The sequence below is a fragment of the Sturnira hondurensis genome, unplaced genomic scaffold (genome assembly GCF_014824575.4).
Source record: "Sturnira hondurensis isolate 20B ecotype Veracruz unplaced genomic scaffold, ASM1482457v3 Scaffold0007865, whole genome shotgun sequence".
Lineage (NCBI taxonomy): Eukaryota > Metazoa > Chordata > Mammalia > Chiroptera > Phyllostomidae > Sturnira > Sturnira hondurensis.
In genome coordinates this window covers 14,771,490-14,785,918 of record NW_028080496.1, presented here as the reverse complement: position 1 = coordinate 14,785,918, position 14,429 = coordinate 14,771,490, and the positions used below count along the sequence as shown (strand labels likewise).

General features: G+C 46.5%; 1 protein-coding gene across 1 annotated transcript in view; it reads right to left on the bottom strand.

The window, feature by feature from the left end:
* The window catches only part of NIPA1 (NIPA magnesium transporter 1), a 34,386-nt gene extending 22,808 nt beyond the window's left edge, over positions 1-11,578 (bottom strand). Inside the window, exon 1 of the mRNA XM_037053814.1 lies at positions 11,407-11,578. Within this exon, the coding sequence (XP_036909709.1) occupies positions 11,407-11,569 (163 nt within the window). The 5' untranslated portion in view covers positions 11,570-11,578. The remainder of the gene's footprint in view (positions 1-11,406) is intronic.
* Positions 11,579-14,429: the final 2,851 nt, after the last annotated feature.

Here is a 14,429-nt window from a genome sequence, read left to right as displayed (position 1 = left end):
AACATCCAGGGTGGGGCAAAAGTAGGTTTGCAGTTGTGAGGGAGTGACATGCAGAGTTTATAATTATTATTTATTAATTACTGTGTTATTTTCCAAATGAACTGTAGACCTACTTTTGCCATCCCCCCATGTATGTAGTTCATACATAGTTTCCATAAGCACCCTCACCTTGAAACTACTTTGAGGAAGCGATCCAAAGGAATACTTGATACTCAATGATTTACATGCAAGGAGAGCCACCACAGCGCACTGTATGAAACATGGGGATGGGCTCAGGGCAGATCGAGAATCCCTGCAAGGCACACGCAGACACACACAGTGCTGACTCCAGGAGCTACTGTGTTTTTAACATGCCAACGAGGACGCGGCCACCTCACGGCAATGTATGCATCAGAGCTGGATAGTGATTCTCAAAGAAAATGGGGGCAAACTCAGTAGATAGTCACAGAAATCTGAACACAGACCAGACATGTTAGAATATTAAAGAATTATTACAATAGTTTTTTAAAAAATTTTTATTTATTTATTTTTAGATAGAAGGGAAGGAGAGAGGGAAACAACGTGTGGTTGCCTCTTGTGTGCCCCCTACTGGGGACCTGGGCCACAACCCAGGCATGTGCCCTGACTGGGAACTGAACCAGCGACCCTTTGGTTAGCAGGCCGGCGCTCAATCCACAGAGCCACACCAGACAAATGAGCTTTATTTGACATTTTCCAAACTACAAAGGTTTTAAAAATATTTTAAGGATATACATATTTTTGGAATGTCTGATGTGTGGTGTTTGTTTCATCATTCTCTCTAACCTACATGTGTTATTAGTTTAATCCATAAAATTTTTTCATTTCAATTCAATTGGGAAATATAAGTATTGAATGTGACTAGAAATAAAAACATCCTAACTGTAACAGTAGTTATAAAGGTCAGGACATAAATACTTTGCATTTTCCTGTTCATAGTATTAGGTACTGCTCAGACTTTTTTAAAAAATTATTTATTTATTTATTTTCAAAGAGAGAGGAAGGGAGGGAGAAAGAGAGGGAAACATCCACGTGTGGCTGCCTCTCTCACACCCCCTACTGGGGACCTAGCCCACAAACCAGGCATGTGCCCTGGCCAGGGATTCAAACTGACAACCTTCCAGTTCACAGGCTGGCACTCAGTCCACTGAACCACACCAGCCAGGGCACTTCTCAGATGACCAGATACTCTATAAGCAGGAAGATGCTTTAAAAAAAAAAATACTTTATTTATTTATTTTCAGAGAGAGGAGATGGGAAGGAGAAAGAGTAGGAGAGAAACATCAATGTGTGGCTGCCCCCCATGTGTCCCCTACTGGGGACCTGGCCTGCAACCCAGGCATGCGCCCCAACTGGGAATCGGACCGTGATCCTTTGCTTCACAGGCCCACACTCAATCCACTGAGCTACACCAGCCAGGGCAGGAAGATGCTTTTTAAACATATAACTATGTCAGGTTCTGTCTATTGAATACATGCATAATACCAATGGGCTCTGCCTGGGCATGAACACACAAGGCAACTGCTCCAACTGCCCTCCCTGGGCAGAGGGCACTGCCTCCCGTATCCCCCACACTGAGGACCCCAATGTCTAAAAGGTGTTAGCTTGCAGTTACAGGCTCCTGGCACAGAAGGATCAGGGAGATACTTAGGGAGGCTTAGGGAGAGTGGAATTGAGCATATTGTATCAATGGATTGGGTGCAAAGTTCGTTTACTTTTTTCCATAAAATAAAAGATGCATTTTTCATTTTAATCAATAACTTTACTGATTTGGGTATTTTGAGTATGTCAGCTATCTCCTGGGTGGCATAACACTGATTGTTCTCAACTGATGTCTTGATTTGATCGCTATCAACTTCAACTGGTCTACTGGTTATGGAGTATCGCCCAGAGAGAAATCTCCAGACAAAACTCACCAACAACTTCTGACACATTCGATCAATCATGGCACCTTCTCCATACACTGCACAAGTCTTTTTTTGCATTTCAGTTGCATTTTTACCCTTCTTGAAATAATAGAGCAGCATATGCTGAAAGTGTTGCATATTTTCTTCCATTTTCAATATTAAAATGGCTACATAAAATTCATCAATTTTGATAAGTTTTTTTAAAAAATGCATGCTGATATGACAGCTTTCACAATACAATCTTAAAAACACTAAGCCCAGGCTGGTGTGACTCAGTGGATTGAGCACACCAAAGGGTTGCCTGCTGGATTCCTGGTGAGGCCACACGCCTGGGTTTTGGGCCAGGTCCCCAGTAGGGAGCACTCAAGAGGCAACCACCCACTGATGCTTCTCTCCCTTTCTTTCTCCCTCCCTTCCCCTCTGCCCCAAAATATATACATGAAATCTTAAAAAGAAAAAAAAAACCTAAGCAGAATCAATGTACAGATAAAAACTAACAAATTTCTTGGCCAACTCAATATTTGAAAAGTAGTCTTTTCTAGTCCTTCATGGTTAAAAATTTTGGCCAATTAAAAAATGTATTGAGTTGAGAGAGAAAGGGAGAGAGAAACACTGATTTGTTGTTCCACTTATTGATGCATTCATTGGTTGATTCTTGTATGTGCCCCTACCACGGATTGAACCCACGACCTTGATGTGTTGGAATGCCTCTAACCCACTGAGCTACCTGACCAGGGCAAAATATTTTTTTTTAAAAAGACTGCTTAGGGACTTCCGCCAAGATGGAGGCATAGGTGGAAACACTGTGCCTTCTCCCACAGCCAAGTTTGAATAGAACAAAGGTTTGGAGAACAAAGACACAGCCAAAGAATAGAAAATGAATTATACGGAAGTCCAACAACAACTAACTGTTCAACCGGGAGGGTAAGAGGGGCGGAGCGAGCAGCGGAGCAGGGTCGGGCAGGAAAGATCCCCTGACCTGGGCGCGCAAGTAGCCCAGACCCAGCCAGGGTATGGGGCAGACTGACCACGGTCGCACATTCACGCACAGTGAGACGGACCACGCAGGCCCCAGAGGGCGAACCCAGTGGTGGAGGGCTGACGGCGGTGGCACACTCGCGTGCAGTGGAACGAAACGCGTGGGCCTGGTGACGGTGGCAGCTGCTGCACCTGTGGGGGCCGCAGCGGGAGGGGGCAGACAGGACGCCACTGCTCCTCGTTGATCGCGCCCCCACATACAGCGTCACAACCCAGTGACTTAGTTGCCCTGTTCTAGTGAACACTTTAGGGCTCTGAACCTGCTATGGAACAGGCACGAACAGCCCAAAAGATGATGCAAGAAGAACTCAAAGTCCCAGAGCCAGCCAATAACTCTAAGCGACCGAGAAATTGCCAGCCTCTCAGAAGCACAATTCAAGACACTATTTATCAGGGTGCTCACAGAACTGGTAGAGTACAGTCACAAATCAGAAGAACATATGAAGGCTAAACTAATTGAAATGAAGGGAGCTGTCCAGGAAACAAATAGTGATGGAAAGGAAACTGGGACTCAAATCAATGGAATGGACCAGAAGGAAGAACAAAACATCCAATCAGAAAGGAATGAAGAAGTGAGAATTCAAAAAAATGAGGAGAGGCGTAGGAACCTCCAGGACATCTTTAAACGTTCCAACATCTGAATTATAGGGGTACCAGAAGTGGGAAAGAAACAGCCACAAGTGGAACACTTATTTGAACAAATAATAAAGGAGAACTTCCCCAGTCTGGCAAAGGAAATAGACTTCCAGGAAATCCAGGAAGCTCAGAGAGTCCCAAAGAAGTTGGACCCAAGAAGGAACACACCAAGGCACATCATAATTACATTAGCCAAGATTAAAATGAAGGAGAGAATCCTAGAAGCAGCAAGGGATAAGGGGACAGTCACCTACAAAGGAGTACCCATCAGACTGTCGGCTGATTTCACAAAAGAGACCTTACAGGCAAGAAGGGGCTGGAAAGAAGTATTCCAAGTCATGAAATCCAAAGACCTACAGCCAAGATTGCTTTATCCAGCAAAGCTTTCATTTAGAATGGGTGGACAGATAAAGTGTTTCTCAGATAAGGTCCAGTTCAAGGAGTTCATCATCACCAAGCCCTTATTATATGAAATTGTTAAAGGGACTTATCTAAGAAAAAGAAGATAAAAAATATGAACAGTGAAAGAACAGCAAACTCACAGTTATTAACAACCACACCTAAAACAAAAGCAAACCAAGAGGACAGCTAGATCAGGAGTGGAACCACAGAAATGAGGAACACATGGAGGGTTAGCAACAGGGGGGTGGGAGGAGGAGAAGGGGGGAGAAGGCACAGAAAATAGCATAGACAGTAGGTAGAAAATAGATAGGGGGGGGCAAGAATAGTGGGGGAAATATAGAATCTAAAGAACTTGAGACACGTGGTTATAAACTAAGGGGAGAGAATGGTGGGGGAGGGAGTGTGCGGGTGGAGGGGAATGAAGGTGGGGAATAGAACAACTGTAATGGTATAATCATTAAAATATATTTTTAAAAAATAAAAAAAATAAAAAGACTGCTTAGGCAGTTACTGGGTAGCTAAATTGGTAGAGCATTATCTCACTATGCCAAGGTTGTGGGTTTGATTCCCAGTCAGGGTACATATAAGAATCAATCAATAAGTGCATAAAGTGGAAAAACAAATTGATCTCTGTCTCAACATTAATTTTTAAAAATATTTTAAAAATTATTTACTCATTAAGGTCTTAATTAAGGAACCAAAAGTACAAATTACATTATATTTTATACTCTGGAAATAGTTTTGAGGTAAACATATAGTCTGTCTAGCTGCAGTTCAGTAAGACCAAGGCGTATTTATTTCAGACAGGAGTTTAATTAAACTAGTGACCTGTCCCTCCCCACATGGAAATAAGAATTCTTATTTGCATTAATAAGCATTTGGGTATTACTTATATTTACAATAACCCAGTATAAGAGTACCAGCATTTCCAAATAAAAGCTTTCCCCTCATCAGAAAAGCCTCATTTACAGGTGAATTTGTCTATCTTCCTCCTCCTCTTCCCTATGGGCAGCAGGATGATGTGGATCCTCTTCAAACCCAGCAGCAGATGAGTTCAAATCCCAGCCCTGCCATTCCTGTATCAGGGCATACCTCAACTTCCTCTTCTGGATCAGCCTCCTGGGATCCGTGAACAGTTCGCTCCCGCACTGAATGTGGCGGAAGTGGTACTGCAAGACTTCCCAGGCCAGGTCCCAAGGATCCACATGGCTTCCACTGTGGTGCGTGGAAGGTTTGGTCTAGGGGAAGTTCCCATGTGAGGGGTCGGACTTCTCGGAGACCACCACAGTGGGAGAAGGCCCAGGTGTAAAGAGACTAAGCAGAGAGATGGAGGGAGGGGGAGAAAGAAAGAGGGGGCTCAGCAAGCCCCTGGCTGTGCCAGCTGCCCCAGGCCAGTGAGTGAACAAGTCACCCTGGATAGCCATTCCAGTCAAACACGCAGGTGACTCCAGCCAGCCCGAGGCGCAACGTGACCCCAGGAAGAGTTACCCATCGGAGTCCAGTCAACCCACAGAATGGTGACAGATAAATGAGTCGGGGACACCATGGGCCTTCTGTAAGCAGGGCCCCCTTTATCTTCTCTTCTTATGGAAACACTACCAGGTAAACCAGGTCTGGGCTTCCCTTGCTCACCATTCTCACCTCTTCCCTTACTGAAAATCTCCCCTCAGGCTGATAGAGATCAGATAGTTTCAGCCACAGGGAGGACTCTGGATTCTGTTACGTAGTAGAGGCCACAGGTAGGTTACTCGGCTCAGAGTAACTTGAAGGGAGCTCGGAAATCTTTTCATAAAATTTAAGATCCAGCCCTGGCTGGTGTGGCTCAGTGGATTGATCGCTGGCCTGTGAACCCAAGGGACGCATGTTCCGTTCCCAGTGAGGGCACAGTGAGGCCTGGGTTGTGGGCCAGGTCCCCAGTAGGGGGCATGTGAGCGGTAACCACACATTGATGTTTCTCTCCCTCTCTCTAAAAAAAATTAATAAAACCTTTAAAACATTTTTTAAAAAATCTAAAATCGGGTTTTACCCTTTTCACTCCATGGTTACTTATAGCCAGTTGGGCAGCATTACCCGGTGCCTACCACAGGCCTCCCAGTGGACCAGACATGTGTCCTGCAAGAACTGAGATCTAGGGGGAGTGTAGACAATGGACAGGCCAGCATCCCATAGGTGTCAGAGGCAAGAAGAGGCTGAGGACAGGTGCTAAGAAAACCCCCGGGGGGAAGGCCATTGATGTCAAATAACATGTGTGGAAAGTTCACAGAAGCAGCGGAATTACCGTCTTTTTGCCGTGTATAATGGGCACTTTTTTGACCAAATTTCTGAGGGAAAAATAAGGATGTGCATTATACATGGGTATAATAATCCTGCATATTATGTGTGTAAAAACATGGGTGCATGTTATACACAGGAGTGCATAATACATGGCAAAAATACGTATAATCACAGACCTAAAGGCTGCAGGAGTGAGGACAACGTGTGTCCATCTAGGCTGTGGGTATGGGGTCACAGGCTCCTGGATGCATGCCGGGAGATGGCCAGAGAGGCCAGGAGGAAGCACTGGGAAGCTCCCAGTCCTGCGGTCTGGGAGCGAGCACATGCCCTTCAGAAAGCTTCCCTGTGGAAGGGTGTGCAACTGGTGACGGACACCTGGATCAGTTTCCATTCTTGCGGGACAACTCCCTCACCTTCCTAGTATTTCAGTGTGACTTCATCTCTGGGCTGTGCTCCCCTTGGGGAGGAGATGACAAAATCCAAAACAGCATAAAAAAATGTAGTAAAATATACATAGTATAAAATGTACAGTCCAAACTGAAATTCTGTCCCCATTACACACAAACTCCCCATTTCCCTTCCCCTGGACCCTGGCAAGCACCATCCCACGCTCCGTCCCCGTGACTTTGCCCATTCTATATATCTCATATGAGTGGAATTCTAACAGAATGTGTCCTTTTGTGACTGGCAGGTTGTAGCAGGTGGCAGAATTCCCTTCCTTTTAGGAAGGAAATATTAGCTACATAATATTTCATTGAATGTATATAACACAGATTGATCTTCCATTCATCTGTTGATGGCTATTTGGTTGTTTCCACCTTTTTTTTTTTAAATCCTCACCCAAGGGTATGTCTACTGACTTTAGAGAAACATTGATCAGTTGCCTCTGGAACACACCACGACTGGCGATTGAACCTGCAACCTAAGCGTGCGCCCTGACCAGGGATCAAACCCGCAACCTTTCAAGCCCTGGCTGGTGTAGCTCAGTGGATTGAGTGTGGACCTTCGAACCAGACTATCGCGGTTCGATTCTCAGTCAGGGCACATGCCTGGGTTGCAGGCCAGTTCCCAGTAGGGGACTCATGAGAAGCAACCATACACTGATATTTCTCTTCTTCTCTCCTTCCTTTCCCCTCTAGAGATAAATAAATAAAAATCTAAAAAAAAAAACCCCCACAACCTTTTGGTGTACAGGCCAACACTCCAACCAACTGAGCCAACCAGCCAAAGCTGATTGTTTCCACCTTTTGTCTATTGCAAATAATGCTGCTATAAAGACACGGGTACCAACATCTGTTCAAGTCCCTGCCTTCTTTTGAGTATATATACAGAAGTGGCAGTGCTGGACCACGTGGTAATTTTATGTTTACATTTTTGAGGAATCGCCACAGTCTTTTTCATAGCAGCTGCACCCATTTTACATATTCACCAACAGTGCACAAGAGTGCCAGTTTTACCACAATAGCATCCTAATGGCTATGAGTTGCTATCTTTTTTTAATATTTTACTTATTTTTATTTATTTATTTATTATTTTAGAGAGAGGAGAAGGGAAGGAGAAAGAGAGGGAGAGAAACATAAATGTGTGGTTGCTTCTCACATGGCCCCCACTGTGGGCACATGGCCCGCAACACAGGCATGTGCCCTGACTGGGAATTGAACTGCAAGCCTTTGGTTCACAGCCCACACTCAATCTACTGAGCTACATCAGCCAGGGCACCTTCTCTTAGTTTTGATGGAAGGGGTTTTTTAAAGATCCTCGGGTTTATCCTGGTCTAGGCAACAACACAGAGTTACTTGTCTATTCAATTCTCCACAGCCTCCTGCAAATTCAAAGACCTGGCTTTCTTGAGACTCCCCTCAAAGCCTGTCCCGGGGGGCAGGACACCGTTCCACACAGATGGACTCCCTGGCCCTCCTCACCCACACTCCATGCACAGAAATCCTAACACAGTGCTGGCTTTCCGTAGATGCCTTCTGGCCCTACAGTTACCTTGCTTCCCTCATCGAAGCTCTGCCTCAACTGGGCTCTCATACTAGACATACTGTAAATGACCTGTTGCCCCAAGTGCCACCTGCTGCCTTCTCCCCATCGGCTGGGGTTTTCAAAGGCTCCCCAGCAGCCAGGCAGTCCATCCGAGCCTATGCTGTGGCCAGACCTCCTGGTCCACTCTATTCATTGGGAAGGTCCTTTCAAGAGTCAGTGAGCCTTGACTGGCGTGGCTCAGTGGGTTGGGCGCCATTCTGCAATGCAAAAGGCCACCAGTTTGAAACCTGGTAAGGGCACAAGCCTGGGCTGTGAGTTCCATCCCAGTCTGGGAGCATACGAGAGGCAAGAGATCAACATTTCTTTCTCTCATTGATGTTTCTCTCCCTCTCTTTCTCTCTGCCTTCCCCTCTCTCTATAAATAAATAAATAAGGTCTTTTAAAAAAAGTGAAAATCCCTACCAGAAAAAGCCATGCCCTTGGATCTCCTGAAGCTAAAACTCCAAAGAAATACTACCATGTGACAGTTCATCTAAAGTTGAAATTGCCAGAGAGACAGGGGGTTTTACCATGTGAGAAACCGCCAGCCCTCCCCAGTTCCTAGCTACCTCCTCATTCCTCTTATCTCCTAGGCTGCAGGTGGTTCACAATGGTCGGCTCTGCTGCTCGTTAACAGAGGTGATGACAGGTCCTAGAAGGAGCAGATTCTAAAATTGGGTAACCTCACTGTCCACATCAGCCCCTGGCAACAATAAGAGCTTTGCAAAGGTTCGCTGAACAAATCAACACTAAGTCATCAAAACAAGGCTCTCTGTCTGTCTTCCCCTACCACAACCAGCCCAGCTAGCATGCGCTGAAGTGGCGTGTGTGGCAACCGGGGAAATATAAAATGAAGGAATGTCACATTTTCACTTTTTTAAGTTTAAAGGGATAGCAGGCAGGTACAAATAACAGCATCAGTCATGGGTTTCCTTCTTACTTTTTTTCACGTTGATTTTTAAAAACTTTATTTTTTTATTTGTTTATTTTTAGAGAGAGGGGAAGGGAGGGATAGGGAAAGAAACATCAGTGTGTGGTTGCCTATCCCAAGCGCCCTACTGGGGACCTGGCCCACAACCCAGGCACGTGCCCTGACTGGGAATCGAACCGGTGACCCTTTGGTTCACAGGCCAGCACTCAATCCACTGAGCCACACCAGCGAGGGCTCAAGTTGATTTTTTTTCCCTCAGATTCACTAACTCCTGTGAATACATAAGCTAAGCTGAAGTAACACATTTATTTTGACCCCATGATTGTTGGTTTGCATTAGCTGACATCTATGTTCAGGTTTCTGTAGAGATCTGTACAATGTTAACAGGCTGTCCCTCAGTTTATTGGGTTGGCCAAAAAGTTTGTTTAGTTTTTTCTCTATGATGGCTCTAGTAGCACTTAGTGGTAGCTCTAGTAGCCTTTGACTTCATCTGAAACAACTGTGTTAGACTGCATTGTGACAGCTGTCCTATCAGCATGCATTAAAAAAAACTCATAAAACTGGTCAATTTCTGTGCTGCCATTTTAACATTGAAAATGGAAGACAATACCCAACATTTTCTGCATATTATGCTTTATGATTTCAAGAAAGGTAAAAATGCAACTGAAGTGCAAGAAACAATTTGTGCAGCGTATGGAGAAGGTGCTTTTGATCCAACGTATCAAAAGTGGTTTGCAAAGTTTCTTGGTCCTAATGACATTTTGGCCAAATAATTCTTTGCTGTGAGCCTGTCTGATACATTGGGAGATGTTTAGCAGCGCCTCTGGCCTCTACCCACTAGAAGTCAATAGCGGAAGAGAGCAACATACTCAAAATATCCAAATCAATAAAGTTATTGGGGGAAAATGAAAAATGTGTCTTATATTTTATGAAAAAAAAATACACGGACTTTCTGGGCAATCCAATAGTTTGTGAGATGTTTTTCTTGTGGTTAAGCTGGGGCGGTGGGCTTGGGGGAGGACACCCGCGGAGGTGAGGTGTCCGACTCACCTACCCTTCGCGGGGCACGTGAGTTCTTTATTTCTGAGTCACAGCAAACACTTCGGCCACCTTTGACGCCTGGCAGACTGCCAGGCACTTCAAGAAGGAGCCCCCCCCCCGCCGCCCCCACCATCTGTTTGTCACCTGAGAGACATATCACATCTGCACGCTGAGGAAATGCTACTTGGTTTTAGTTAGATTCTATGTACGGTCAGCCATGTTATCACTTCAGTGCTGAATTCTTTAAACAAATACCCATGACTTTTCATTCCCTATCCTGGGTCCCTTTATCGCTTTCCTGAAAGCATTCCGGAACCCGAGACGGCCCAGGGAACGGGTCACCAGCTCTCTGGAATGTGAACTATGAAAGGACTTGGTTCTCCAACTCCGGACTCCGGGCCAACACCCACTTTCTCAGTCCTTCCGGCTAAAACGTCTACCTTCACTTGCAAAGCGCGTCGCGCCTGGTCCAGCGCCCCGGCCTCTGAGCACCGAGGGGCGCGGGCGGAGCAGGACCGTGACGCCGTCACTTTCCTCCGCGCCGAGGGCCGGGCTCGCTGCTGCGGCCGCGGAGCAAGGCTCCGCCGGCCCTTTGGGGGTTTTAGGACGGTGCCTCGCGTTTCCGTCACTGGACAGCTCTTGCAGTCCGACGGTTCACGTCTAAACCCGAGAAGGCTCCAGCCCGGACCCACGCGCGGCAGCCCGGGAGGGCACAGCCCCCTCGCCCGGCGGCCAGCGCGCAGTTTTCACGTGGGCGCCCGCAGGCAGCGCGAAAGCAGGCCGGGCCGCGGACTGCGCCCACTTCGCGGACACTGTGCGCGGGAGGATTCCCCGGCGTCGGGTGAGGGGACGTGGACGGTCCGGGCAGAAGCGGGCTGGAGAAACGCTATGATCCAAAGAACCAGGCCCCTCCGGCCACAGGGAAGGGAGAGAAGCGGTGGCGGGGACCCAACTACCATCGCTCGGGGCGCCGGGCGATTCCGGGCGGCCTAGGGAGCGGCCCCGGTGGAGACGCAGGCGGTGCGCAGGGCCGCGGCCCCGTCCCGGTCCCCGGCTACGGCGGGACCCCAAGCAGTGCGCCGGCGGCCGCCCTCCACCCCCGCCGACCCCAGCGCAGCCCGCGGCCCGTCCTACCTCGCCGCTTGGCGCGCACGATGCCCTTTTTCTGCAGCACGAAAGTGGACCCGTTCACCAGGCTCGACACCACGGCCACGCCCAGGCCGAGCGACACGGCGGCGGGGCTCGGGCTGCGCGCCCCCTCCCCGGCCGCCGCCGCTGCCGCCGCTGCAGTCCCCATTCCGCCCGCGCCCGCGCCCGCGCCCGCCCTCCGCGCCTGCGCACGCGCGCCGCCGGCCTGGGGGCGGGGCCGGGAGCCGCGGGGCGGGGTGGGGGGCGGGGTGGGAAGGGCTCTGGGGAGCCGCAGGGGCGGGGCGGTCTCATGAATCTGCGGGCCGGGTACCCGGAGCGAGAGTGGAGAGGAGGGCGTCGTTGTGGGTGGTGAGAGTGGTGAGGAAGTGGGTAAGGCTGTAGGTGGGTGTATGGGCAGACGGGATTCCCAGACTTGGCAAACCAAAATATGCAGGGCGCGCAGTTCAGTTTCCACATCAGGTAAGTAATTGCCAGTGTGGCCCTGGCTGGGCAGCTCAGTTGGCTAGAATGTGGTCCCTAAACACCAAGGTTGGGGGTTTGATCCCGGGTGAGGGCAGACGGAAGAATCAACCAGTGGGTGCACCAATAAGTAGAACAACAAACGGTGTTTCTGTTTGTCTCTCTCTAATAATCAATCAATAAAGACAAAATTCCTATTTTATTGTTCAGTTACAGTTGTCCCTGTTCCCGCATTGCTCTCTCCTGCCTCGCCCTCCTCAGTCAATCCCCACCCTGTTATCCATTACCATGAGTCCTTTATATATGATCCTTAACTAGACCTTTCCCCTTCTTTCTCCTCTTGTCTCCCTCCTTCCTTCTGGTCACTGTCAGTTTGTTCTTTATTTCCGTGTCTTTGGTTCTAGATCGCTCATTTGTTTGTTTTGTTGATTAGGTTCCACTTATAGGTGAGATCATACGGTATTTGTCTTTTGCCGCCTGGCTTATTTCACTTAGCATAATAATCTCCAGTTCCACCCGTGCTGTTGGAAAAGGAAGGAGTTCATTCTTTCTTTCTGCTTCGTAGTATTGCATTGGGTAAATGTGCCACATTTTTTCAATCCATTCATTTACTGGTGGGCAATTAGGCTGTTTGCAGCACTTGGCTACTGTAAATAATGCTGCTGTGAACATTGGGGTGCATAGGTTCTTTTGAATTGGTGGTTCAGGGTTCTTAGGGTATAATTCCAGCAATGGGGTCACTGAATCAAAAGGCAGTTCCATCTTTAGTTTTTTGAGGAAATCCCATTTTTCACAGTGGCTACACCAGTCTGCATTCCCACCAACAGTGCACGAGGGTTCCCTTTTCTCCACAACTTCTCCGAGGCTTGTTGTTTGTTGATTTGTTAATGATGGCCATTCTGACCAGTATGAAGTGGTATCTCATTGTAGTTTTAATGTGCATCTTTCTCAGGGCTAGTGATGTTGAACAGCCTTTCACATATTTATGGGCCATCTGTATGTCCTCCTTGGAGAAGTGTCTCTTCAGGTCTGTTCGGGTCCTTTGCCCATTTTTTAATTATATTTTTTGCCTTCCTGATATTTAGTCATATGAATCCTTCATATATTTTGGAGATCAAACCCTTGTCCAAGGTATCATTGGCACAAATGTTTTCCCATACGGTTGGTTCCCTTTTCATTTTGCTGTTTTCTTTAGCCATACAGAAGCTTTTGAATTTGATGTAGTCCCATTTGTTTATTCTTTCCTTTATATCCCTTGCCCTAGGCGATATTATTTGGTGGGATATCTGACATTTTACTGCTTATGTTTTTCAGAAAAAGAAATAAAAGACATCCAAATTGGAAAGAAGAAAGCAAAACTGTCATTGTTTACAGATGACATGATAGTGTACTAGAAAACCGCATAAGCTCCACCAAAAAACTACTAGACTGAATAGATGAACTTGGCAAAACAGTGGGATACAAAGTCAATATTCAGAAATCGAAGCCATTTTTGTACACCAACAGTGAAATAGCAGAAGTAGAAAAAAATCTCATTTGCCATAGAAACAAGAAAAATAAAGTACCTAGGAATAAACTTAACGAAGAAGCTGAAAGACCTGTACTCAGAAAACCACAGATCACTAAAGAAAGAAATTAAGGAGGACAAATAAATGGAAGAATATACTATGTTCACGAATAGGGAGAATTAACATCATTAAAATGCCCATACTACCCAAAGCAATCTATAGATTTAACATAATCTTTATCAAAATACCAATGATGTATTTCATAGATATATAATAAATATTTCAAAAAATGTACATGGAACCATAAATGATACCAAATGGCATCAACAATTTTGAGAAAAAAGAACAATGTAGGAGGGATCACAATACCTGATATCAAATTATATTACAAGGCCACTGTAATCAAAGTCTGGTACCAGCATAAGAACAGACACATGGATCAATGGAAAAGAATAGAAAACCCACAAGTAAACCCATGTCTCTAGTCAATTAATATTTAAGAAAGGGGGCAGGAGTAAATAAATGGAGTAAAAATAGCCTCTTCAGTAAATGATGTTGGGAGATCTGGACAGGTACACGCAAAAAAAATGAAACTGGACCACTAACTTACACCATACACCAAAATAAACTCACGATGAATTAAATATAAGTTGTGACACCATAAAAATAAATTTCTTATTTTCTATTTAAGATTTTATTTATTTGTTTTTAGAGAGGGGGGGAGGGAGGAAGAGAGGGGGAGAAAAATAGACTGGTTGTCTCTTGTGTGCCCCCTACTGGAGACCTAGCGGGCAACCCAGGCACACAGTCTGATGGAGAATTGAACCAATGACCCTTCAGTTTGCAGGCCAGCACTCAATCCACTGAGCCACACTAGCCAGAGCTAGAGTTCTTTAAAAAACGATAATTGCCTGTGTCCCACACACTCTTTGGGGCTGAAGAGCTGGAACAGGACACAGCCGTTCCAGTACCACTGTCCCTAAGCAATCTCCACTCAGAGGCCAACTGGGAGCCAGCCTCCCCTGGTGCCAGAAACCAGAG